This window comes from Giraffa tippelskirchi, chromosome 8, assembly GCF_054371585.1.
Source record: "Giraffa tippelskirchi isolate mGirTip1 chromosome 8, T2T-mGirTip1v1.2.pri, whole genome shotgun sequence".
In the NCBI taxonomy this organism is placed as follows: Eukaryota; Metazoa; Chordata; class Mammalia; order Artiodactyla; family Giraffidae; genus Giraffa; species Giraffa tippelskirchi.
The window spans coordinates 136724221-136749110 of NC_137282.1; the positions used below are offsets into that span (position 1 = coordinate 136724221).

General features: G+C 41.2%; 1 protein-coding gene across 1 annotated transcript in view; it reads left to right on the plus strand.

Annotated features, from left to right (window-relative positions):
- The window catches only part of LOC145519017 (uncharacterized), a 108052-nt gene that overhangs the window by 39246 nt on the left and 43916 nt on the right, over positions 1-24890 (plus strand). Inside the window, exon 3 of the mRNA XM_081524266.1 lies at positions 13804-13854. Within this exon, the coding sequence (XP_081380392.1) occupies positions 13804-13854 (51 nt within the window). The remainder of the gene's footprint in view (positions 1-13803; positions 13855-24890) is intronic.

The window sequence follows — 24890 nt, forward strand, 5'->3', positions numbered from 1 at the left end:
GAAATGAGATCCTACTAGACACATTATTCTACAATTTTTTTTGTTTAATTCTCTAATTAATATTGAGGAAATCAAGGGCCAGAAAAGTTAAATGATTACAGTCCAGCACTAGGAACCATTTAGTGACTGAGCAGAATTGAGATCTTTATGTCTTCATCTCCTCCACCACCTGCCCCTGATGCTACCCTCATAACAACATGGGCCATACCTGAGATGGGATTGGTAGGTGTGAGACCCTCGCTGAAGCAGAGCTTCACAAATACTCCTCTGCAGATGTGCAATTCATCCCAGATCCTGCAGAGCCGAAGCATAGGACAAGGCAAGTCTTGCTTTTTGTTCCTGTCAAACAAAGGGCAACCCACTCCAATATTCTTGCCTGGAGAATCCCCATGGACAGAAGAGCCTGGTGGGATGCAGTCCATAGGGTCACGAAGAGTCAGACATGACTGAGCGCCTAAGCACAGCGCAGCACAAGAAAAGATCAAGTCCCAGGGAGTGTCCCCTGAGCCTGAAAGTGGCAGGTATCCCAGAGGCAGAGTGAATAAGTGACACAGAGAGATCAACTCTAAAAATTCTGTCCTCTCTAATCCTTGTCACAAAGGCTATTTGTGTCTAATATATGCTTGTCTTGGTGGAAGGCGGCAGTTTTTTTTTTTCATGAACCTCAAAGATGAGGACAATAAATTTGTCCATTCTTGACACAACGCTATTTTTCAGCTTAAGGGAGTGTTTTCTAAGTGTCTGTCTTGTTATTCTGTTATTTAGATGAACAGTTCTAGGGACAATTGTCAGATATTACCTGGTTGTTCCTGAGTTATATCATTTGAAAAAAAGAAAGAAATCAGTAATCTAGTAAGTAAAATGTTCCGAGTTCTGTGAGTCATTCTAGCAAATTAATCTAACTCAAGGAAGGGGCTGTGAGAACCTTCCATCTACAGCCTGTTGTGCAGAAGCCCAGGTGACAACCTGGGCTTGTAGTGGGTGTCTGAACTGGATGGGGAAACAGGCTTAAGACTGAGTCCTAAACCTGTGGGATGTGACGCTGTCTCCGGGTCATCCCCACACATATGGAGGTTGGTTCCAGGACCCTCTAGGATACCAAATTCCGAGGATACTCAAATCCCCAATATAAAATGGCACAGTATAGCAGTCCCTTCACATCTACAGAAGCAGAACCCACAGACTGAAAGGACCCACTGTAGTGTAAGAATTGGGTTAAATTGTAGGACACCCTGGTGGAGGCAGAGGACTACTTGGATGTATGGAACCACCCCTCTGCCCTCCACAAATACACACATATGTGTTGGAAATTCATTCCGGAACTTTAAGCTGTATAACTCTCAGGAGGGAGAAATGACATCCAGCTCCTCCATGGAGATTTGTTGGATGGAAGACTGGACACTGCTAATGGGTTGACTCCCAACAGAGCTGGTCTTTAACCCACCCATCCAAGAACCCTCATACCTGCTCTTTTTCCCTTCTTCTCCATACCTGACAACCAGCGTCCTCTTGGGGAACTTGCTATTGTCCCTCCTGTGGAAGGGTAGATAGGACCTGTTTCTCTTCACTAAATCGTTTGCAGGGCAGAGTTAGCTAATCCTTATGGCTTCATCAGCACTGGATGGGACATTGGCCCCACCAAGCCACCGGGGGAATCTCTTGAGAATTTTCCCCACTTAGCCACCACCATGTGGCCTATCTAATACTCAGTAAGGTTCAGTGTGCCTAATAAATGCTGGCTCATTAATTAATTGTCTGTAATTTCTGTCTCTGGTCAACACAGAGCATTTACTCCAGGGTTCCCCACATAACTGTAGGCACTGTGTACCTTGTTGGTAATTAGATTGTGCCCTAGGGAGCTGTGGATGAAAGTAAGCCTGTCCCAAATGCCACGTTTCAGAGTCCTAAGTAGAAAAAGCCGTATTGACTGCCTCCTTAAGAACAAAGAGAATGATGGCTTCTCTGCCCTGAGAAGGATATGCAAGATGGACACAAGCCAAAAATTGTTGCTGTAGGGAAATGAGATGTTTAAATGACGGGGTAAACCCTGTGAATATAAAAACCAAGCTGAGAGTAAGGCTCTCATCAACGCTTATGCAAATACTCTCAGGGAAAGCAGGCTACCACTGATGTTGGGGCCCCTGGGATGCTGCAAAAGTTTGAAGATAATCACCTGTGACACTCAGGCTTTTCTTGGGACACAGTTTTAAACAACTGACCTTATTTCTGAGCTGAGTGGATGCCAAAATTCAGTTTCTGCTCAGTTGGAATCAAATTCATTCCTAGCCATCTCTCAAGTGAGTTGGCAATAGTGGCTTTGCATTCTTTGTCCTACTTATGCAGAATTAATTTGGGGTCATTTTGAAGTCTTTCTCCTCTGGGCTGGGAAAGCAGGGAAGGAAGTAGCACGAGGCTTTCTGGGCCCACGTTCACCTCTTTGACTGTGTGTCTGCTTTGCTTTCCACTTCCTGCCAAGGCCTGTTCATGTAGTAAGGTGAACAAGTCTACAGTTAGGGTTGGCATCAATTCCACAAGCATCTGTTGAGTAATCACCATAGGGTGGGTACCCTGTTAATGCTGGAGTGACTGGCCTGGATGAGGAGTATGGTTTACTGAGAAAGTGATGGAGGAAGAGCACGAGCTCTGGCATCAGACTCTGGCTTCTAGCCCTGGCTCCCCTACAGATCAGCAAGGAGAACTTGACAAGGCATACACACAGCACGTCCCCTCTGTAATCAAGCAGGACCCAGGGCATCTTCCCGCCACAGGCCTTCCCCCATATCCTCTGCTTTAGCTCCTATATGAAGTACCTAGATAATAGTATTCGATGCAAATTTCCTGAGGTGTTTTGCAAATGTGAAACCACCCCACCACCACCACCACCACCAAATGGAGGAAGTACTTGATGACCCTGAGCACATACGCCTAGGCCTCCAGAAGCCTAAGGACTGAAACCGCTAACCCCTGTGATGCCATCCTTCTGTCTCACCATCAGCCAATCAGAGAATTGTGCACGAGCTGATCAGGTGCCCTTAGAGATCCCCCCACCCCACCTGCCATTTTAAGATGCTTTGATGAAACCCCTTCTGGGAGTGAGAAGCTTTTCAGGGCATGAGCCAGAGATCTCCTTGCATGGCATTGCAATAAACCTTTCTCTGCTCCAAACTCTGACCTTTCAGTTTATTTGGCCTCACTGTGTATCGGGCACACAACGTTAACACCTCCACTGCAAAATGGGGTCATAATCCCAAATGAGAAAATTGTATTTGTAAACAAATTCAAATCACATATATCTCTAAAATAGCCTAAAACATACAGAGTACCCTCAAATGCAACTCATAATAATAAAATAAGTTATATATTCTTTACAATGTATCCTTAATCCCTTATCTCTAGAAGTGGGCAGTTGAGAAAAAGAATAAGCCTCACACACTGGAAGCAAGTACAGAGAATCGCAGAGGGCAGGTGACCAGCTTCACATCGCTGATAAGGGGAACAGTCAAAGGAAAGAAGGCACAAGTTTCACAATGTACATTAAAGGAAATAAGTGCTGTGAGCGATGAGAAAGCACATCATAATTTCTGCCTAGGGATTTTCCCCCATCATCTATCTTCCAAGCTTCAGTACTCATATAATTAGAAAATGCAGAGTGTTTTGCTCTCACTGTGGTGAGCGTGCCTGATTTAATTCCATTGCATTCCAGTCCAGATCACAAGAAATCAACATATAAATTAAAAGCTGTTTGAATCTCTGAAATGAGGTGCAACGTGTGACTTTTCTACTTGAAGAAACAATAACGTTGCTACTCTACTAAAAAACCGACAGAAGAAAAGCTTTTTTTTTTCCACCCTTACGGATTATAAAATCAAAAAGACTGGGAAAGTCATGTCTGAAGTTTAACTGAGGTATAGTCTGACTTATTAATGAAATTAGTCCCAGTAGTTATAATATTGTATATACGTTTATGTAATAGTGAAACTTATGTGTAAATAATGTGTATGCATGTGTATATAATAGTGACATGTATATGGATAATATGTATGTGTGTGTATGTAATAGTGACATGTATATATGTGTGTATGTAATAGTGACAAGTGGCTCTAGTGGTAAAGTGAAAGTGAAAGTCGCTCAGTTGTGTCCTACTCTTTGTGACCCCATAGACTGTAGCCTGCCAGACTCCTCTGTCCATGGGATTCTCCAGGCAAGAATCCTGGAGTAGGTTACCATTTCCTTCTCCAGAACCTGCCCACAAATGCAGTAGACATCAGAGACCTGAGTTCAATCCCTGGGTTGGGAAGATCCCCTGGAGGAGGACATGGCAACTTTAGTTTTTTGCCTGGAAAATCCCATGGACACAGGAGCCTGGCAGGCTACAGGCCATGGGTCACAAAGAGTCGGACATGACTGAAGCAACTTAGCAGCAGCAGCAGTATATGTAATAATGTGTGTGTTCATGTAGGTACATGTAATAGTATAATTCATGTATATATACGTAAAATTATAATAACATAACAACTATCCTCAAAGGCCAATCTATAAACTCTACAGTATAACTCTTTGCATATGTGAAGTCCTTTAGGGTCAGTGACCCTCTTAAGTATAAAACCAGGACATGTGAACCCCATCCATGGGTATTCAGAGCTCCAGGAACCAGGGGACACGGGAGTGAAACTGAGATATGTAAGGCATCCACTGTCCTCCAGAGCATTTCTGACTTGAAGATGTAGATATTTTCAACCTTTTAATTCCAGGCTGCCTTATTCTTTTCTCCTATGTTGGGGCACCCACCCTATGAATAAGCCCTGTTTCATTCAAGAGCAACAGCCTTTGACAGGCCACTTCCTCATCTCTCATTTGATGCAAACCATTTGGCTTACCTCTGCCTGACATCAACACCTTGAAGTGTGCACAAATGGTCACCTGACCAGAACTTCTAAAATGTCCATTAAAAACTAATTCACTCTCAGTTTGATACAGTGTCTCTTTGAAAACCAGTTTTTGGTCAATGAAATGTTTGAGTCAAATGATCGTGGGATCACATTCTTTCCATGTCTGCTAACACAGCTTGATGATTTTAATTCATGATCATTTTTAACTGTTTCATGAAGACATGATTTTTTTTCCCCTTAAAGCATTTATGATGCCAGGATTGCAAATAAAAATGTATCCTTCCGGGCAGCTTTGGCATACCATTCATTTTCTTTTTCCCTTCCAAGGTGAGCTGTGGTTTCGGAGTATCACTGATACACTGTTCCCTTTTAATTAATTAATTTATTTATTTTTGGCAGCACTAGGTCTTCACCGCTGCACACAGGCTTTCTCTAACTGTGGAGCACAGGCTCTCAGCTCTTGGGCTCTGTAGTTATGGCACGTGGGCTTAGCTGCTCCACGACATGTGGAATCTTCCTGGACCAGGGATGGAGCCTGTGTCCCCTGCATTGGCAGGTGGATCCCTAACCACTGGACCACGAGGGCAGTCCCACAGTGTTCCCCTTTTAGGGACAGACTAATTGAAGCTGCGAAAAAGTGTGGTCATATAAAAGGAAAACCCCAGTTCTTGAGTAATTTGGAAGACATTGTAGAAGTCATTTAGGTCTTCTCTGTAAAGCGAGGGGGCCGAATTGAATTTCCTTTGTGTCTCTTCCCCCTTTAGCTTTTTTCCCACTCAGCTTTGAACTCTTGGAGGACAATTTCTCAGGATGTCCAAAGCCCCTCACAAGGCCTGGCACCCAGTAGGCCCTCATTCCTGGTTTGTTAAGTGAATAAATCATCTTGCCTTTTTTTTTTAATGCGTTATTCTGTTAACTGAGAAAAAATGCACAACGTAAAATTTGAGAGTTATGTTTTATTCAGTGGGCTTGCTGAGGATTTAAGCCCAGGAGGCAGCCTCTTAGCTCTGAGGGACTGCTCCAAAGCGATGGGGGGCTGGGGGTGGCAGGAAATATAGGAGTTTTTGTAATGAAGATCAAGTACTCAGAAGCTCAAAAGACTGCTGTTAATTAAAGACAACCATACATACCAAGATAATGAATAATTTAGTGCTTTTTCTATGTATGGAGAAATGCAAGAGTCTGGGCTCATTGAAATTACTCCTTTGATGTGCACCTCAGCTATCTGGGGCCAATATCCTGTGTGTTGAGGGGGGGTGGTTTTTCAGGAGGTGACTTCAGCTGGTTGATGACTTGATGGCTGCAGCATCTTTTGTTGACTGATATGGCAGTGACATTTTTCATCCTTAATTCTAATACCTTCTGAATATAGTAAGAATCATACGCTGCCATTAGGTGGCTCACACTTCTGTTCTTCAGGATCACAGAACCTTAAATTTTCCCAGTTCATATTTTATTCTGTTCCCATAGAGCACATGCAATGCACATACATAAATGACTTGTCAGTGCTGACGATTTATGCTTTAGATGGATCAGGCCCTTAATTCATTCAGTAACTATTTGCAGAATGCCTACTAGGCACTGGTGTTACAGTGTTGACTAGACAGACTTCCCTCTATCAAGGGACTTACAGTACATGAAGGAGATAGACAAGTTAATATAAAATAATGCAAGTGCTATGAAGGGTAAACACAAGGAGCTGTGAGAATAGAGGAGCGGTTGATCTGGCCTGAAGAATTCAGGGAAGATTTCCCAAAAGAAATATTAAAAAATTCAACCCTCAAAATTAAATAGAAGTCAGCCAGGTGAAAGTGAGGAGGAGGTAGACAGTGTGGAAGGCAGAGAGAACTACAGGTTGCTGAGTTGGCGTTTAGTTAGATGGCAAAAAATGACTCTAGAGAAATGCAAATGAATTCCATAAGGTAGTCAAGAGACACCCAAGATGAAGTTCTCAAGAGTCAGTGGATTATGTGGATCTGGATCACAAGAGAGAGTTTTGGGTTAAAACGATAGAACTGACAGTCATCAACATATAAATGGGCTTCCCTGATAGCTCAGTTGGTAAAGAATCTGCCTGCAATGCAGGAGACCCCGGTTCGATTCTTGGGTCAGGAAGATGCCCTGGAGAAGGGATAGGCTACCCACTTCAGTATTCTTGGGTTTCCCTTGTGGCTCAGCTTGTGAGGAATCTGCTTTCAGTGAGGGAGACCTGGGTTGGGAAGATTTCCCTGGAGAAGGGAAAGGCTACCCACTCCATTATAAATGGAAACAAATAAATAAACATATAAATGTATAAACAGTATAAATAGAAGCTAAAGCTAATAGAATGCAATTCCTGGGGGGAGGAGAAGAGGGCCAAGGAAATCTAGGACACAGCAGACCTTAAAGGTCATTCCAAGGGAATTCCCTGGTGGCTCAGTGGTTAGGACTCTTTGCTTTCAGTGCCAAGGGCCCAGGTGAGATCCCTGGTCAGTAAACTAAGATCCCACAAGATGTGCCGTGCAACCAAAAGGAAAAAAGATCATTCAAAATACTTAGCTTCCTAAATGGAAGATTGGGGTTAGTAGATGTAACCTATTATATATAGAATGGATAAATAGCAAGGTCCTACTGTATAGCACAGGGAACAACATTCAGTATCCTATGATAAATGATATAGAGAAGAATATTTTTAAAAAGAACGTATGCATATATACAACTGAATCACTCTGCTGTACAGTAGAAATTAACACATTTTAAAATAACTGCAGTTCAATTAAAAAAAAAAATACTTCCTACTTGATGTCACCTGCTCAGTCCCCTTGGCTAAGGATCAGATTCACTCTAGGTCATAAAGAATCTGATGAGGTACCTTTTATTATGGTCTCAACCAGAAACTCCACGAAGGACAAAGCCAGGTCCAAGGCTGTCTCACATAAATTCTTAATTACTCAGTCAGAAGGATTGGCAAGTATTCCTTGGTCCTATGGGTATAGAGTAGAGGAAACATTAGTGTAAGGTATATGGATGCAAGCATGTTTTCATAGACTGCACTGAGCACTACAGACATAAGAGGCATACCTGCTAAGTCGCTTCAGTTGTGTCTGACTCTGTGACCCCATGAACTGTAGCCCACCAGGCTCCTCTGTCCATGGGATTCTCCAGGCAAAAATACTGGAGCGGGTTGCCATGACCTCCTCCAGGACATCTTCCCAACCCAGGGATCGAACCCAGGTCTCCCACATTGTAGGCAGATTCTTTACCTTCTGAGCCACCAGGGAAGCCCAAGAATACTGGAGTGGGTACCTATCCATTCTCCAGGGGATCTTCCCAACCCAGGAATCAAACCGGGGTCTCCTGCATTGTAGGCGAATTCTTTACCAGCTGAGCTACCAGGGAAGCCCATGGACATAAGGTACTATAACATAAAAATCCACCTAGGACGTGTGTGTCTTGCGTTTGTCTCTAAGATGTTACTGGGGACGGGGCAGAGGCACTACAGTTCTCTGCTTTCACCATCTTCGCAAATCACAGACACAACTTGGAGAAGATGGCAACTGTGATGACATCAGCAGAGTGACACCTATAAAGAGCTACAACCACAGGGACTTCCCTGGCTGTCCAGTGGTTAGGGCTCTGCACTTCCACTGCAAGGGACACAGGTTCGATTCCTGGTCAGGGAACTAAGATCACGCATGCTGCCTGGTGCAGTGGGGGAAAAAAAGTCATCTGTTTAAAAAAAAAAAAAAGAGTTACGACCACAAAAATTCGCTTTCACCCCTGACAATGAACTGAAAGCAAGAGCTTTGGGCATAATACTTGAGTCACAGACGTAGGATATCTCAAAGTGCACAAAGGGCAGGTCTCAGAAGTATTTCTGCAAACAGAGTCAGGCAAAAATCCATAACTAAGCAAATCATCGTTTCTTTTCTAATGTTGTAAAGCCTTGGGAAGATTGTAGTGATTTTTTTATATTGTTTTGTATCATTTCACATAATCTGAAGTATCCCAGAGCTATTTGAGATCCCATCTGTTGAAACCTTCCAAGGTTGTTGGCAGCCTCAGAACAAATGCTTTGATTTATTAAGGAGCTTAAATCAGACAAGGGATTCTGGAGGATGTAGAACCATCCAAAAATTGTTATCTTAAGAGATTTATTTTCTTAATCTTGCATCTGTTACAAACTTCATGTTAAAAAAAAGCTAATTTTCTGTGGGTGCTCCCTCCAGTTCTGAGAATGTAATGAATCCCTAAGATTAGACCTCTTGGTAAAAATAGACATGTGGATTAGTGGCAGATAATAGGGTACCCAAAATGGAATCATATATCCTGCTTAAAAGCCTCTCAAAAAAAAAAAAAAACAAAGCCTCTCAAAGTTTTGAACTCTTTGAACTTTAATAGGAATCTGAATATACACTGGGACAGAGGAGCCTGGTGGGTTACAGTCCATGGGGTCCCAAAGAGTTGAACACGACTGAGTGACTAACACAAGATGATTTTGTAAATAAAAATTAATCACTTTTGATTTCCTTTGTAGTGGGACATACTGATTAAAACAAAGCTCTGGTTTTTATTGAGTACTTTCGACTGAGATATAACTGACATAGAACATTATACTAACTCCAAGTATACAGCATGATGATTCCTTATTTATGTATATTGCAAAATGATCACCACAATAAGTCTAGTTAACATCCATCAGCATGCATAGATTACAGAAACATTATTTCTTTGATGAGAACGTTTAAGATCTACTCTCTTAGCGACTTTCGAACATGCTGCACAGTATTATTAACCATAGTCACCATGCTGTACATTTCATTCCCATGACCTTTGTTTGGTACCTGAAATTTTGTCCCTTTTGACCCCCTTCACATCTATTTTGCCCACCTCTCACCCCTCACCTCTGGCAAGCAGCAATCTATTCTCTGTATCTGTGAGTACCCAGCATTTATTATATAGGTAAAGCACTTTGGTGGATTTCCTGAGCTATGAGTAGAGAATATCTGAAAGAAAGCCTAGTTTAAGTTCACCATGTCTCAGCCTGTTGTTGTTGCTCAGTCGCTAAGTCATGTCTGACTCTTTGCGACCCCAGGGATTACAGCACGCCAGGTTCCTCTGTCCTCTACTATCTCCTGGAGTTTGCTCAGTTTCATGTCCATGGAGGCAGTACTTCTATCTAAGCATCTCATCCTCTGCTGCCTTTTTCTCCTTTTGCCTTCAATCTTTCCCAACATCACGGTCTTTTCCAATGAGTCAGCTCTTCGAAACGGGTAGCCAAAGTATCGGAACTTCAGTTTCGGCATCAGTCCTCTCAATGAATATTCAGGGTTGGTTTCCTTTAGTATTGACTGGTTTGATCTCCTTGCAGTCCAAGGGACTCTTGAGTCTTCTCCAACAATGCAGTTTGAAAGCATCAATTCTTCGGCACTCAGCCTTCTATATGGACCAACTCTCTCATCTGTACATGACTACTGGGAAAACCATAGCTTTGATTATATGGACCTTTGTTGGCAAAATGATGTCTCTGCTTTTTAATACCCTGTTCAGGTTTGTCAGGGCTTCCAGGGGACTCAATGATAAAGAATCCACCTGCCTGTGCAGGAGACGCCAGAGACTCAGGTTCCATCACTGGGTCAGGAAGATCCCTTGGAGGAGGAAATTGGAGCCTGTTCCAGTATTCTTGCTGGAAAAACCCCATGGACAGAGGAAACCTGGAAGGCTACAGTCCCTGGGGTTGCAAGAACTTGGACATGACTGAGTTGCTGAGCACACACTGAGAAGTAGGTTTGTCATAACTTTCCTTTCAAGGAACAAATGTTTTTTATATGACTGTAGTCACCACCTTCAGTGACTTTGGAGCCCCCCAAAATAAAACCTGTCACTGCTTCCACTTTTTCCCCTTTTATTTGCCATGAAGTGATGGGATCAGACGCCATGGTCTTTGTTTTTTTAATATTGTGTTTCAAGCCAGCTTTTTCACTCTCCTCTTTCACCCTTATCAAGAAGCTCTATAGTTCCTCTTCACTTTCTTCCATAAGGGTGGTATCATCTGCATATCTGAGGTTGTTGATATTTTTCCTGGCAATCTTGATTATAGCTTGTGATGGCATTTCTCATGATGTACTCTGCATATAACTTAAATAAGCAGGGTGACAACACACAGCCTTGACGTACTCCTTTCCCCATTTGGAACCAGTCCATTGCTCCATGTCTGGTTCTAACTGTTGCCTCTTGACCTGCATACAGGTTTCTCAGGAGGCAGGTAAGATGGTCTAGTATTCCCTTCTCTATAAGAATTTTCCCCAGTTTGTTGTGATCCATACAATCAAAGGCTTTAGCATAGTCAGTGAAGCAGAAGTAGATGTTTTTCTGGAACTCTCTTGCTTTCTCCATGACCCAACAAACGTTGGCAATACGATCTCTGGTTCCTCTGCCTTTTCTAAATCCAGTTTGTACATGTGGAAGTTCTCGGTTTAAGTACCTTTGAAGCCTAGCTTGAAGGATTTTGAGCATAACCTTACTAGCCTGTGGAGTGAGTGCAATTTTACAGTAGTTTGAACATTCTTTGGCATTGCCCTTCTTTGGGATTGGAATGAAAACTGACCTTTTCAAGTCCTGTGGCCACTGCTGTTTTCCAAATTTGCTGGCATATTGAGTGCAGCACTTTAACAGCATCATCTTTTAGGATTTCAAATAGCTCAGCTGAAATTCTGTCACCTCCACTACCTCTGTTCCAAGTAATGCTACCTAAGGCCCTTTTGACTTCACGCTCCAGGATGTCTGGCTCTAGGTGAGCAACCACACTATCATGGTTATCTGGGTCATTAAGATCTTTCTTGTATAGTTCTTCAGTGTATTCTTTCCACCCCTCCTTAATCTCTTCTGCTTCTGTTATGTTTTAGCATTTCTGTCCTTTATCATGAAATGTTCCCTTGATGTCTCTAATTTTCTTGAAGAGATCTCTAGTTTTTTCCATTCTCCTGTTTTACTCTCTTTCTTTGTATTGTTCATTGAAGAAGGCCTTCTTATCTCTCCTTGCTATTCTCTGGAACTCTGCATTCCATTGGGTATATCTTTCCCTTTCTCCATTGCCTTTCACTTTTCTTCTTTCCTTGGCTATTTGTAAAGCCTCCTCAGACAACCGTTTTGCCTCCTTGCATTTCTTTTTTGGGGGATTGTTTTGGTCACTGCCTCTTGTACAACGTTACCAACCTCTGTCCACAGTTCTTCAGGCCTCTGTCTACCAGATCTATTCGTCACCTCCACTGTATAATCATCAGGGATTTGATCTAGGTCATACCTGAATGGCCTACTGATTTTCCAGGCTTTCTTTAATTTAAGCCTGAATTTTGCAGCAAGGAGCTGATGATTTGAGCCACAGTCAACTCCAGGTCTTGTTCTTGCTGATTGTATAGAGCTTCTCCACCTTTGTCTGCAAAGAACATAATCAATCTGATTTTGGTATTGACCATCTGGTGGTGTTCGCGTGGAGAGTCATCTCTCATGTTGTTGGAAAAGGATGTTTGCTATGACCAGTGTGTTCTCTTGACAAAACTCTATTAGCCTTTATCTTGCTTCAGTTTGTACTCCAAAGTCAAACTTGCCTGTTATTCTGGGTAGCTCTTGACTTCCTACTTTTGCATTACAGTCCCCTATGATGAAAAGAACATCTTTTTTCTTTCTTTTTTTTTTTTTTTTGCTGTTAGTTCTAGAAGATCTTTAGGTCTTCATAGAACTGTTCAACTTCAGCTTCTTCAGAATTAGTGGTTGGGGCATAGACTTGGATTACTGTGATATTGAATGGTTTCTCTTGGAAATAAACCGAGATCATTGTGTCGTTTTTGAGATTGCCCCCAAGTACTGCATTTTGGACTCTTGTTGACTATGAGGGGCTACTCCATTTCTTGTAAGGTCTTCTAGCAAGTCTTCCTTTTGACAATTTCCCATATTGGCCACAAGGTGGCAACATCCACCCAAGACAATCCTGCTCTTCTGAGACAGAAAAGCCCCTGTAAATACGCAATAGCTAAACATACAGTTCATTAAAAATAATAATAATAAACTTTATTTCTTTTTGCAGGATTTTTAGGTTCACAGTGATTTTGAGCAGAAGGCACAAAGGTTTCCCATATACCCTGTGACCCCACACGTACATCCTTTCTCCATTATCAACATTCCTCCTCATCCCGCCCCAGGAGGGTAACTTCTTTACAATTGATGAACCTACACTGCCATATCATCATCACCCCAAGTCATAATTTTACACTGGGGTTCACTCTTGGTGTCTTATATTCTGTGTGTTTGGACAAATGTATACTGTCAGGTATTCACTTTCAAAGTATCAAACAGGGTGTTTTTGCTGCCTTCAAAATTCTCTATGCTCAGGCTCTTCATCCTGCTCTCCCCTCTAACCCCTGGCCACCAATGATATTTTTACTGTAGCCATAGTTTTACCTTTTCCAGAACATCATATAGATGGAATCGTGCAATTTGTGGCCTTTTCAGATTGGCTTCTTTCACTTAAGTAATTTACATTTAAGTTTCCTCCATGTCTGTTCATTGCTTGATACCTCATAGTGTACATTTTTTAAATCTTATTTTTTATTTTATACTGGGGTATAGTTGATTTACTATGTTGTGTTAGCCTCAGATGTACAGCAAAGTGATTCACTTATATATATCCAGGTATCTCTTTTTTTTTCCAGATCCTTTTCCCATGTAGGTTATTACAGAATACTGAGTAGAGTTCTGTGCGCTATACAGCAGGCCCTAGTCATATAGGATACTTTTAAGTCAAATATTGTTATCTCAGAAAGGGCTTGTATAAACCTATACTTGTATAAATCAAAAAATACACGCCAGGCAGGTAAGTGAAAAAAATATTTCCCCAATGAGTTAACATTAGCTTTTTTTTTCTCACTCAATCTTCCAGTTGAGGAATTTCCTGACATGAAATTGGATTTGGTCCCAAAAGTGAGAAATGGTAAGTCATTATGTTTTAAATCCACAAAACCTATTTAAGCTGTAATTTTGCTGTCAGTACTTCAGAACCTAACCATCACATCTGAAAATATTTCTATGGGGGATGTTTTAATTTAACTTAGTTATGCCAAAAGAGTGTTGTCTAGTCTTCACACTCCCCCAGGTAGAGGGGAATCTCTTCAGCTCCAAGCCAGAGTAGCAAGTTGTAGTGGAGGTCAAAGATAGAAAGTCTGGTGGACTCTTTTTATTTTCCCATCTCATCAGAGAGGGACCATCAGCTTCATTTTCAGTGATGTTTCAGGGATCTCAGCCTACCCGGTGCCCCCACGCATCAGAAAAATCCGTGTGACCCCATGACTGCCTTGAAACCACAGAACCTTAAGATTTTCCAAGGACTTTTTGTTTGGTTAGGTTTGGTTTTACTGTTTAATTTTAACAGGAAGCAGGAAAGGGGTCAAAACACCAAACAAAGAGAATTTGCACAGTTTCAAACAATTCCACAATAAATAGTCTCCCAAAGAGAGTTGTCCCTGGGATTCACTGAAATGTAAATGAAATTAACCTTCGATGGTTCTCACTGTTCTACAGATTATCTTCCTGCCCAGTTCTTGTCCTCCAAGAAATTTGTCCATCATCTTTGACTCCTGTTCCTCCCCAACTCATTCATTTATTCAATACTTACAGGAAAACCTGCAGATACATATAGCAGTTTGAGAATACAAAAAATAACATAATTATATAAAGAAGAGCGGAGAAGGCAATGGCACCCCACTCCAGTACTCTTGCCTGGAAAATCCCACGGACGGAGGAGCCTGGTAGGCTACAGTCCATGGGGTCGCTAAGAGTCGGACACGACTGAACGACTTCACTTTCACTTTTCACTTTCATGCATTGGAGAAGGAAATGGCAACCCACTCCAGTGTTCTTGCCTGGAGAATCCCAGGGACAGGGGAGCCTGGTGGGCTGCCATCTATGGGGTCGCACAGAGTCGGACACGACTGAAGCGACTTAGCAGCCGCAGCAGCATATAAAGAAGATATAAATATATAGATATAAAGAACTTATAATATATATAAATTATATATATAATTATATAAAGAAGATATAATTGCATTCGGACTTCCCTGGCGGTCCAGTGGCTAAGCCTCCATGTTCCCAGTGCAGGGGGCTAGGGTTCAATCCCTAGTCAGGGAACTAAATCCCACATGCTGCAACTAAATAACTTTGATGCAGCCAAATAAATCATTCTTTTAAAAAAGATTTAATTACATTCAGAAGACAACATTTTTCTCTTTCTTTTTCTTGAAGTACAGTTGATTTACAATATTTTGTCAGTTTCAGGTGTACAGCATAGTGATTCAGAATTTTTGCAGATCATATCCCATTATAGATTATTACAGGATATTGGCATATATTTGAAGAAAACAGATTTTTTTTTTGGTCCAAGTTTTCCTTCTTCAGAAAAGAAGGCTGCTGTGTGTTTTTCTTATTAGAGCACAGGGTGAGGAGCAGATTGGGAAGTGAAGACTTGACCCAAACCTGAGGATGCTGCAGAGTAGACAGTCCAAAATCAGTCTCAGGAAAGGGGTATTATGATACCTGATGTAAGCTTCACATCCAGTAAGTCCTCTAGTACTTTATTCAGGATCTGCCTAATCAAGAAATCTCTTTCAGTTTTAATAATGTCACCTAGTTTGCTGCCAGCTTCAGGATGCCTCTGCCCAGTGACTTTCTCTGGACACTGGAGTCTTCTCTGTTGCACCTGGTGCAAAGGACTCGGACATCTTAGTAGTAGCCCTTAAAAAATGACTAATGGGAATTCCAAAGAACATATGTAGACACTCTCCTCTCTAGGAGGTAGACCTTAATTCCCTCTACTTAAGGTCTTAGTGGCTCAACTTCCAAGAAACATAAAAAGAACTTCCAAACAGTATAGAAAGGGGGAAAAGGGAACTTTACCCTGTTGGAGAAACCTGGCAGATGCCACCTAAACCATGTCACAGGGCCAAGATCGCCAGCTGTTATGTCGCTGTCATGCTCCCTGTGATAGGTGTGATGTGATATGATGCGACGGACACTCCACCACTTCTCCAAAAGCCATGATCCCAGGCTGACTGGAGACAACACCAGAGAAATGCAACTTGAGGGACATTCTACAAAACAGGGTTTCCCAGTAGTTCAGCGGTAAAGAAGCCACCTACAATGCAGGAGACACAGGCTCAGTCCCTGGGTCACAAAGATCCCATGGAGGAGGAAATGGCAACTTGCTCCAGTATTCTTGCCTGGAGAATCCCACAGATAGAGGAGCCCGGCGGGTTACAGTCCATGGGGTTGCAAAGAGTCAGACATAACTGAGCGACTGAGCACGCATGCTACAAAATAACTTACAAGTTCTCTTCAACTACTTCAAGGTTATGAAAAGCAAGGAAAGACTAGTGGAACTGTCACAGGTAAGAAGAGATTAAGAAGACGTGACGACTAAATGCGATATGGGGTCTTAAATTGAATTCTGGAACAGAAAAAGGATGCAAGTGAAAAAAACTGGTGATATTTGAATAAAGTTTGTAATTTGAAAAAAAAATGATTGATGGGAACTAGTGGAGCAATATTCCATATCCTTCATCTGCAGAGAGTTAGCTCTGGGGTCTGTTCTCTGCTGGATCCCACATCTGCAGAGAGTTAGCTCTGGGGTCTGTTCTCTGTTGGATCCCAGAGTTCCCACCTGGATTAAGTCTCGGTTGTTCAGAGTGGTGACTGGTTTGATGATTCACATTGTCTTGGTTGCTTTCTCTCCCTTGCTTCTCTTCCCTACTCACCAGTATTATTCAGGATCCCGCATAAACCACGTCGTCTTAAATCCTTGTCCCACAGGGTCTGTTTTTAGGGAAATCCAAATTAAGAGTATATAAACAAATGGATTTTAAAATTCTGGTTAAATTTACATAACACAAAATTTACCACTTCATCCATTTCAAAGTGTGCAGGTCAGCGGCATTACATCATTGTGCAGCCATCAGCACCACCTACCTCCAGAATTCTTATCATCTCAAACTGAAAACTCTGTACCCATTAAGAATTTCCCGTTGCCTCCTCCCTCTTGCACCATCCCCATACTTCCCAGTCCCTGATAAACACTATTCTACTTTCTTCTCTATAAATTTGATTCTTCTAGATACCTTTTATAAGTTGAATTTTACAAAAGTGTTCTTTTGTATCTGGCATATTTCACTTAACAGAATGTCTTCAGGGTTCATCCATGTTGTAGCATGTATCAGAATTTCATCCCTTTTTAAAGCCGAAGGATATTTCTTGGTATGTATAGACCATGTTTTGTTTATCCATTCCTCCATTGATAGACATATATTTCTACCTTTCAGCTATTGTGAAAAATGCTGTTGTGAATGTTCATGTACAGGTATCTGTTCCAGCCTCTGCTATCAGTTCTTTTGGGTATATACCTACTGGATCATAAGGTAATTCTGTGTTTAAATTTTTTGAGGAAACACCATACTATTTTCCACAGTGATTGCACCATTTTACATTCCCAACAGCTATACACAGGGGTCCAATTTTTCCACCTCCTGGTCAACATGTGCTATTTTCTGTTGTTATTGTCATTGCTTGTAATAGCCATCCTAATGGACAGGGGGTGGTATCACATTGTGGGTTTGATTTGCATTTCTCTAATAATAAGTGATTTTGAGCCTTTTTTATTGTGGTTATTGGCCACTTGTGTATCATCTTTGAAGAAATGTAGATTCAAGTCCTTTGAAGAAATGTAAATTCAAGTCCTTTGCTCATTTTTTAGTCTGTATTTTTGTTACTGAGTGGTGGGGAGTGAATTCTTTACATATTCTGGATATTAGCCCCTTATCAGATATATGGTTTGTAAATATTCTTTCCCATTCTCTGAGTTGTCTTTTCACGCTCTTGATAATTTTCATGTTTATAAAGTCTCATTTACCTGTTTTTCTTTCGCTCCCTGTTCTTTTGGTGTCATATCCAAGAACCCATCATCAAATCTAAAGTCAGAAAGCTTTCCCTGTATGTTTCCTTCCCCTTTTTTTTTGGCCACACTGCGTATCATGTGGGATCTCATCTTAGTTCCCTGACCAGGGATTGAACCCGTGTCCCCAGTGAAAGCCCTCTGAACCACCATAGAATTCCCTTTCTCTGTTTTCTTCTCAGAGTTGTGTAGTTTTAATATAAATTCAAATAATTTATTTATTTGCCTGAGACATGCAGCATGTGGGATCCTAGTTATCCCAAGTAGAGATTAAAACTCTGTCCCCTGCATTGGAATTGTGGAGCCTTAATCGCTGGACCACCAGGGAAGTCCCAAGGCACTTTATTTTTAAACCTCAAATCGTTCTTAGGTTTTGTGAAAAAACCTATAAAACACATTTAATTGTTTAGAACTTTGGGGTTGGAGCTTTAGCAAAACAGTTTGATTTTATAAAAATTCTAGGGGTCTGCTCTGGTAGTCTAGTAGTTAGGAATCTATGCTTCCATTGCCGGGGGCACAGGTTCAATCCCTAGTTGGGGAACTAAGATCTCACATGCTGTGCAGTGCAGTCAAAAATTTTTTTAAATAATTTAAAAATTCTAAAGGAAAAAAATTCTAAAGAAGGAAATGAAAATCATTTTTAAAACTCTGCCTTTCAGCTAGAATAGGAAATACTGAAATGTGTTTTTCTAAACCTGAAGGTTTCTTACGAAAGATTAGTATTTCAACAAGTCATAGGTGGGAGATGATATAAAAAAAAAATAATAGTTAAGTAGGGGTAAACCTTCCAGAACCACATATTTCTAGTTTAACCAGAGGTATCCCCACAATGGCTTTTCTCCCCTCTCTAAAGTTTAGAACCAGTAATGTTTCCTGCAAAGGAAATAAACAAAGGGATAGGTACATAGAGGCAATTCACTTTTTAAATGTCTTTCCTACACTAAGTACTATTATGCCTTGCCACCAATTAAGGAAGAAGAATTTCCCCCAATTATCAGGCTCCTTGGCTCTGGCTATTCCTGTTGCTTGTCCAGAAATGCTTTGGGTCTGAACAAGCCTGGCAAACCCTCCTCGCCTATGGATAATCATTAACCAGCATATCAAATCCCCATCATTTACAATCAGATTACGTTGACTTTCCCTTCCCAGAACTACAGCTGGAGAAAAACAGGGCAGAACAAGTTAAAAGCAAATTTAATTTATTCTGATTTTCTATAACTGGATAACTTGGGCTTTCTTTCCTCATTTCTCCCAAGAAATAGTCCAAATGATTATACAGTTAGTTATCGTGTCCCAAACTAATAACAAATTGATGAAAGGCAGGAAAATGAAACAAAAAGTCAATAATAAACCAACATACATTTATTAGATTCAGTACTTATGTTTAGCAATGATGCCAAAAATTTATATTTTATTAGCTGAATTTGACTCTAAACTTTCTACAGAGAAATTCAACTTCAATATCTCCTGCTCTAGATCTTGGCAAATATTTTACCAGTATGCTGAGAAAACACACAGCATCTCCAGCCTCCAGCCTCCTCTTTCTCCTTTGTGTTTTGTATGTCACTCTCTGGTTAAAGAGCAAGCAGGCCAAATTCTTGACCTGCTCCTTCTCCAAACTTCACTGGCTCTGTAGCTGGTGGGCAGTTAGGAAGAAGTGTGAGTTCCAGGTATTGGATCAAAAGCTTAATTAATAGTAGCATCAGGATTAAAATATTTGGAATTGCCCAGCAAGCAGCTATGGGTGGCTGAAGCACCAACCTTCTGAATTCTGAGTCATCTCCGTGGAATGGAATACAGCAGAATACAGCATAAATATGTTCACACCCACTGAATTTATCTCAACCCCTGGAAATTATCTTGAACCAAACAGGGATCTCATTGCATGGGGCCTCAGGCTTACCCTACTGGAAAAAAACCTCTCTCTGTGGGAAGAATTTGACATATTTGCCAAGAACTCTGAACCACCAGGGAAATTTAAAGAAAAGTTCATACGGGGAAGTGGAGGTGGGATGAATTGGGAGATTCAGACTGACATATGTACACTACTGTGTATAAAATAGAACCTACTGTATAGCAGAGGACTCTACTCAATGCTCTATAGTGACCTAAATGGGAAGGAAATACAAAAAAGAGGAGATACACGTTTATGTATAACTGATTCACTTTGCAGTACAGCAGAAACTAACACGACATTGTAAAGCAGCTATACTCCGATAAAAAATTTAAATAAAAAAAAAATGCATGAAAAATAAATAAAAGAATAGCTCATGCTTCTATAAGTCTTTTCTATCATGTGAAAGTTTTTGCTGAGGGCTCTCTTAGAGTCTTCTTCAACCTGTCCATCTCTATTCCAAAAAGATACGTTTCTTTTTTAAATTTATTTTATTTTTGGCTGCCCTGGGTCTTCATTGCTGCATGAGCCTTTCCTCTAGTTGGGCAAGCGGGGGCTACTCTCTAGCTGTGGTGCTTGGGTCTGTCATTGTGGTGGCCTCGCTTGGGGAGCACAGGATCTAGGGCGCAAGGGCTTCAGCAGTTGTGGCTCCCGAGCTCTAGAGCACAAGCTCAATAGTTGTGGCGAATGAACTTAGTTGCTCCAAGGCATGATTGAACCTGTGTCTCCTACATTGGCAGGTGGATTCTTTATCGCTGAGCCACCAGGGAAGCCCCTAAGACATGTCTCTTAATAAGGAACTGACATAGTGGCAGCTGGTGCTGATAGCTAAACACTGCTCCATTATTTATGCACATAAATCAACTCTGAACTTTCCATAGCCCTTTGCTCTTGTGATATCATCCTTCTACCATTATATTTCTGGACTGACTCCCTGTAATATAACTTCACTTGTGCTCATGGAATGAAATGCATTGCAATGTTAATATGAGTAAAATTACATTAATAGTAAAAACATTAAAAGTAAAATGTTTGCATACCTATCATTATTATTAAATTGCTTCCTCCACTGAGTTGATTGTTAATGTAAATATATATATACCCTTAACAACCATTTTTATTGGTTTTTACCCTTAGTTTAGCATTAATGTCTCAGTCTTAAGAGGTATTTGAAGGAAAAAAAGTGTATGCGTGTGTGTGTGTGTGTGTGTGTGTGTGTGTGTGTGTGGTGAGGGTGGGGAGAGGTTGAACAGATCAATGAGATTACATAGATAATCAATAGTAGAACCAGGACTGGAGTACAAATTCTTCCTTCAATTTGCTCCATGACACAGACAAAAAGTAATCAAAGTAACCCATTACCCGAAGTAAAATAAAACCAAACTCTCTAGGCAAAGAGCATTTACTAATCCCCACTGCTGATTTTTTTTCCCCAGAATTCAACGTCTTCCTCTGTCAATAATACAGCATTTTGCAGTCTCATTTAGCTTTGCCCAAGGTTGGTCTTCTGTTCACTTCCGCTTGGTGGCAGCCTGCTGAAAATTCTTCTTGTTGTTACTGGTACTAAACTGTACTTGAGTTTAGCACAAGGATCTGAATCTGATGTAAGTCTGTCCATCTTGTGTTCTGTAGAAAGTTCTCATTGTATAAAGATCTCACTATACATAACCCAGTATTACCAGTAACACTTTCTTCAGCATTTGCTCAAAGACAGTATGAAAGAGAAGCTCTCTGCATGACCTGTAAACTCATTTTGAGAGCTGAATATGAACTACCCCAGACTTCATCTAACCACATCATGGAAAGGAAACCAAAACTCCTCTCTATTGAAGTTCCCTTGTCTGTTACATTAGGAAGTTGGGCTCAATGACCTCAAACCATTTTGAGCTCCATGAAAGCTGATTTTTACTTTCTGTAATGTTTTAAGAACTTATAACCACAGAGATGGGACCTATCTTTAGAAATTTACTTACACAACTGCTCCTAATGGGATTTCTCCCTTTCAGACGAGGCTTCTAATTTCCCATGTTCCAACTTTCCTTACCCAGGGTAGTTAGAGATGGCTTTGTATATATTAAATAATCCATGGAATGGCTCATATCTTATAAAATAAAGCAAGAACTCAAACCTGGAAGTTAAATGTCTTTTGGAGGTTTCTGAAGGAGTCAGAGCTACAGTCCAAATTTACGAGGGGTTCCAGGGCTTCCCTGATAGCTCAACTGGTAAAGAATCTGCCTGCAATGCAGGAGACCTGGGTTTGATCTCTGGGTTGGGAAGATCTGCTGGAGAAGGGAATGGCTACCCACTCCAGTATTCTGGCCTGGAGAATTCCATGGTCTGTATAGTCCGTGGGCGTTGCAAAGAGTCGGACACGACTGAGTGACTTTCACTCACCAAGTCTGACGTTGAATATTATGTTTTTATTTAGAGATATGCTGCACAGATGATCATTCTCCTTCCTTTATTTAGTGAATAGAGAACTAGATCTGGCTGACTGTTTATATGTCTTGTTAAGTGAAAGTACAAGAATCCTGTCCCAGCATGAGTCAGTCTAAGGATGTTTACCGAGTGAAAAATAGCTACGCTTTCCAAAGGAGTATGAGAAAATATAATGGAAATAAAAAATGTATATCCCCCAGAAAAGGCAAATATCATGTGGTGTTGCTTATATGTGGAATCTTTAAAAAATGGTACAAAAGAACTTATATACAGAATGGAAATAGAGTCACAGATGTAGAAAACAAACTTGTGGTTATCAGGGAGGAAAGTTGAGGCGGGGATAAATTAGGAGATTGGCATTGACATATACACACTACTATATTAAAAAATAGATAATAAGGACTTACTGAATAGCACAGAGAACTCTTCTCAGTACTCTGTAATGACCTAAATGGGAAAAGAATCTAAGAAAGAGTGGATATATGTATGTGCTGTGTGCTATGCTTAGTCACTCAGTCGTGTCTGACTCTTTGTGACCCCATGGACTGTAGCCCGCCAGGCTCCTCTGTCCATGGGGATTCTCCAGGCAAGAACACTGGAGTGGATTGCCATGCCGTACTCCAGGGGATCGTCCCAGGGATTGAACCCAGGTCTCCCACATTGCAGGCAGATTCTTTACCATCTGAGCCACCAAGAAAGCCCGGATATATATATATATATATATATATATATATATATATATAAAACTATTTCATTTTTCTTTACAGTAGAAACTAACATGCATGTGTGCATGCTAAGTCTCTTCAGTCATGTCCGACTTTGCAACAGTATGGACTGTAGCCCACCAGGCTCCTCTGTCCGTGGGATTCTCCAAGCAAGAATTCTGGAGTGGGCTGCCATGTCCTCCTCCTGGGGATCTTCCTAACCCAGGGATCGAACCCAGATCTCTTAAATCTCCTGCATTGGCAGGAGAGTTCTTAATCAGTAATGCCACCTGGGAAGCCCAGGAACTAACACCACATTGTAAATCAATTATACTTCAATAAAATTTGCTTTTAATGTCTATCTCCTCTGGGCAGCTTTCAAGCTATAAAGAGAATACAAGCAAAGACTTTTGTTTTATCTAAAATGCTGAAGTTCACAACCAAGCATAGTAGTTAGTGACACTGTAGGAAGTTAATATTATGTGACTGTGTGTGGTTGGTGGGGTAACTTAGGCTGTATGGGGGTGAGAAAGAGAAAATCTTTTCTAGCAGAATGAGTTTTAAAGGCAAGGAGGGACATGGTTAGGTGAGAGGAAGATGAGAGTTCTCAGGTAGAGGAACTGTGTGGGTATGGCTCTGAGATAGGAGAATGCCAAGAATAAATACATAATTCAATTTAGAAGGGATCATAGACTTGCCTTCCAATTGATTGATTGATTTTATTTGGCTGCACTGGGTCTTAGTTGTGACACATGGGATCCTTGTTGTGGCATGAGAGATCTTTAGTTTCAGCATGCAGGATCTAGTTCCCTGACCAGGGATGGAACCCCAGCCCCCTGCATTGAGAGCTCAGAGTCTTAACCACTGGACCACCCAGGGAAGTCCCTTGATATCTATATTAACTCTCATTTATTTACTCATATAGGAACAGCAAATTTGGAAAACACAGCAGTGGCCGCAGGACTGGAAAAGGTCAGTTTTCATTCCAATCCCAAAGAAAGGCAATGCCAGAGAATGCTCAAACTACCACACAGTTGCACTCATCTCACGCGCTAGTCAAGTTATGCTCAAAATTCTCCAAGCCAGGCCTCAGCAATACGTGAACCATGAACTTCCATATGTTCAAGCTGGTTTTAGAAAAGGCAGAGGAACCAGAGATCAAATTGCCAACATCTGCTGGATCATCAAAAAAGCAAGAGAGTTCCAGAAAAACATCTACTTCTGCTTTATTGACTATGCCAAAGCCTTTTTGACTGTGTGGATCACAATAAATTGTAGAAAATTCTGAAAGAGGTAGGAATACCAGACCACCTGAACTGCCTCTTGAAAAAACCTGTATGCAGGTCAGGAAGCAACAGTTAGAACTGAACATGGAACAACAGACTGGTTCCAAATAGGAAAAGGAGTACATCAAGGCTGTATATTGTCACCCTGCTTATTCAGCTTATATGCAGAGTACATCATAAGAAATGCTGGGCTGGAGGAAGCACAAGCTGGAATCAAAATTGCTGGGAGAAATATCAATGACACCATCCTTATGGCACAAAGTGAAGAAGAACTAAAGAGGCTCTTGATGAAAGTGAAAGAGGAGAGAGAAAAATTTGACTTAGAGCTCAACATTCAGAAAACTAAGATCAAGGCATCAGGTCCCATCACTTCATGGTAAATAGATGGGGAAATAGTGGAAACAGTGGCTGACTTTATTTTTTGGGGCTCCAAAATCACTGCAGATGGTGATTGCAGCCATGAAATTAAAAGACGCTTACTCCTTGGAAGGAAAGTTATGACGAACCTAGACAGCATATTAAAAAGCAGAGACATTAGTTTGCCAACAAAGGTCCATCTAGTCAAGGCTATAGTTTTTCCAGTGGTCATGTATGGATGTGAGAGTTGGACTATAAAGAAAGCTGAGCGCCGAAGAATTGATGCTTTTGAACTGTGGTGTTGGAGAAGACTCTTGAGAGTCCCTTGGACAGCAAGGAGATCCAACCAGT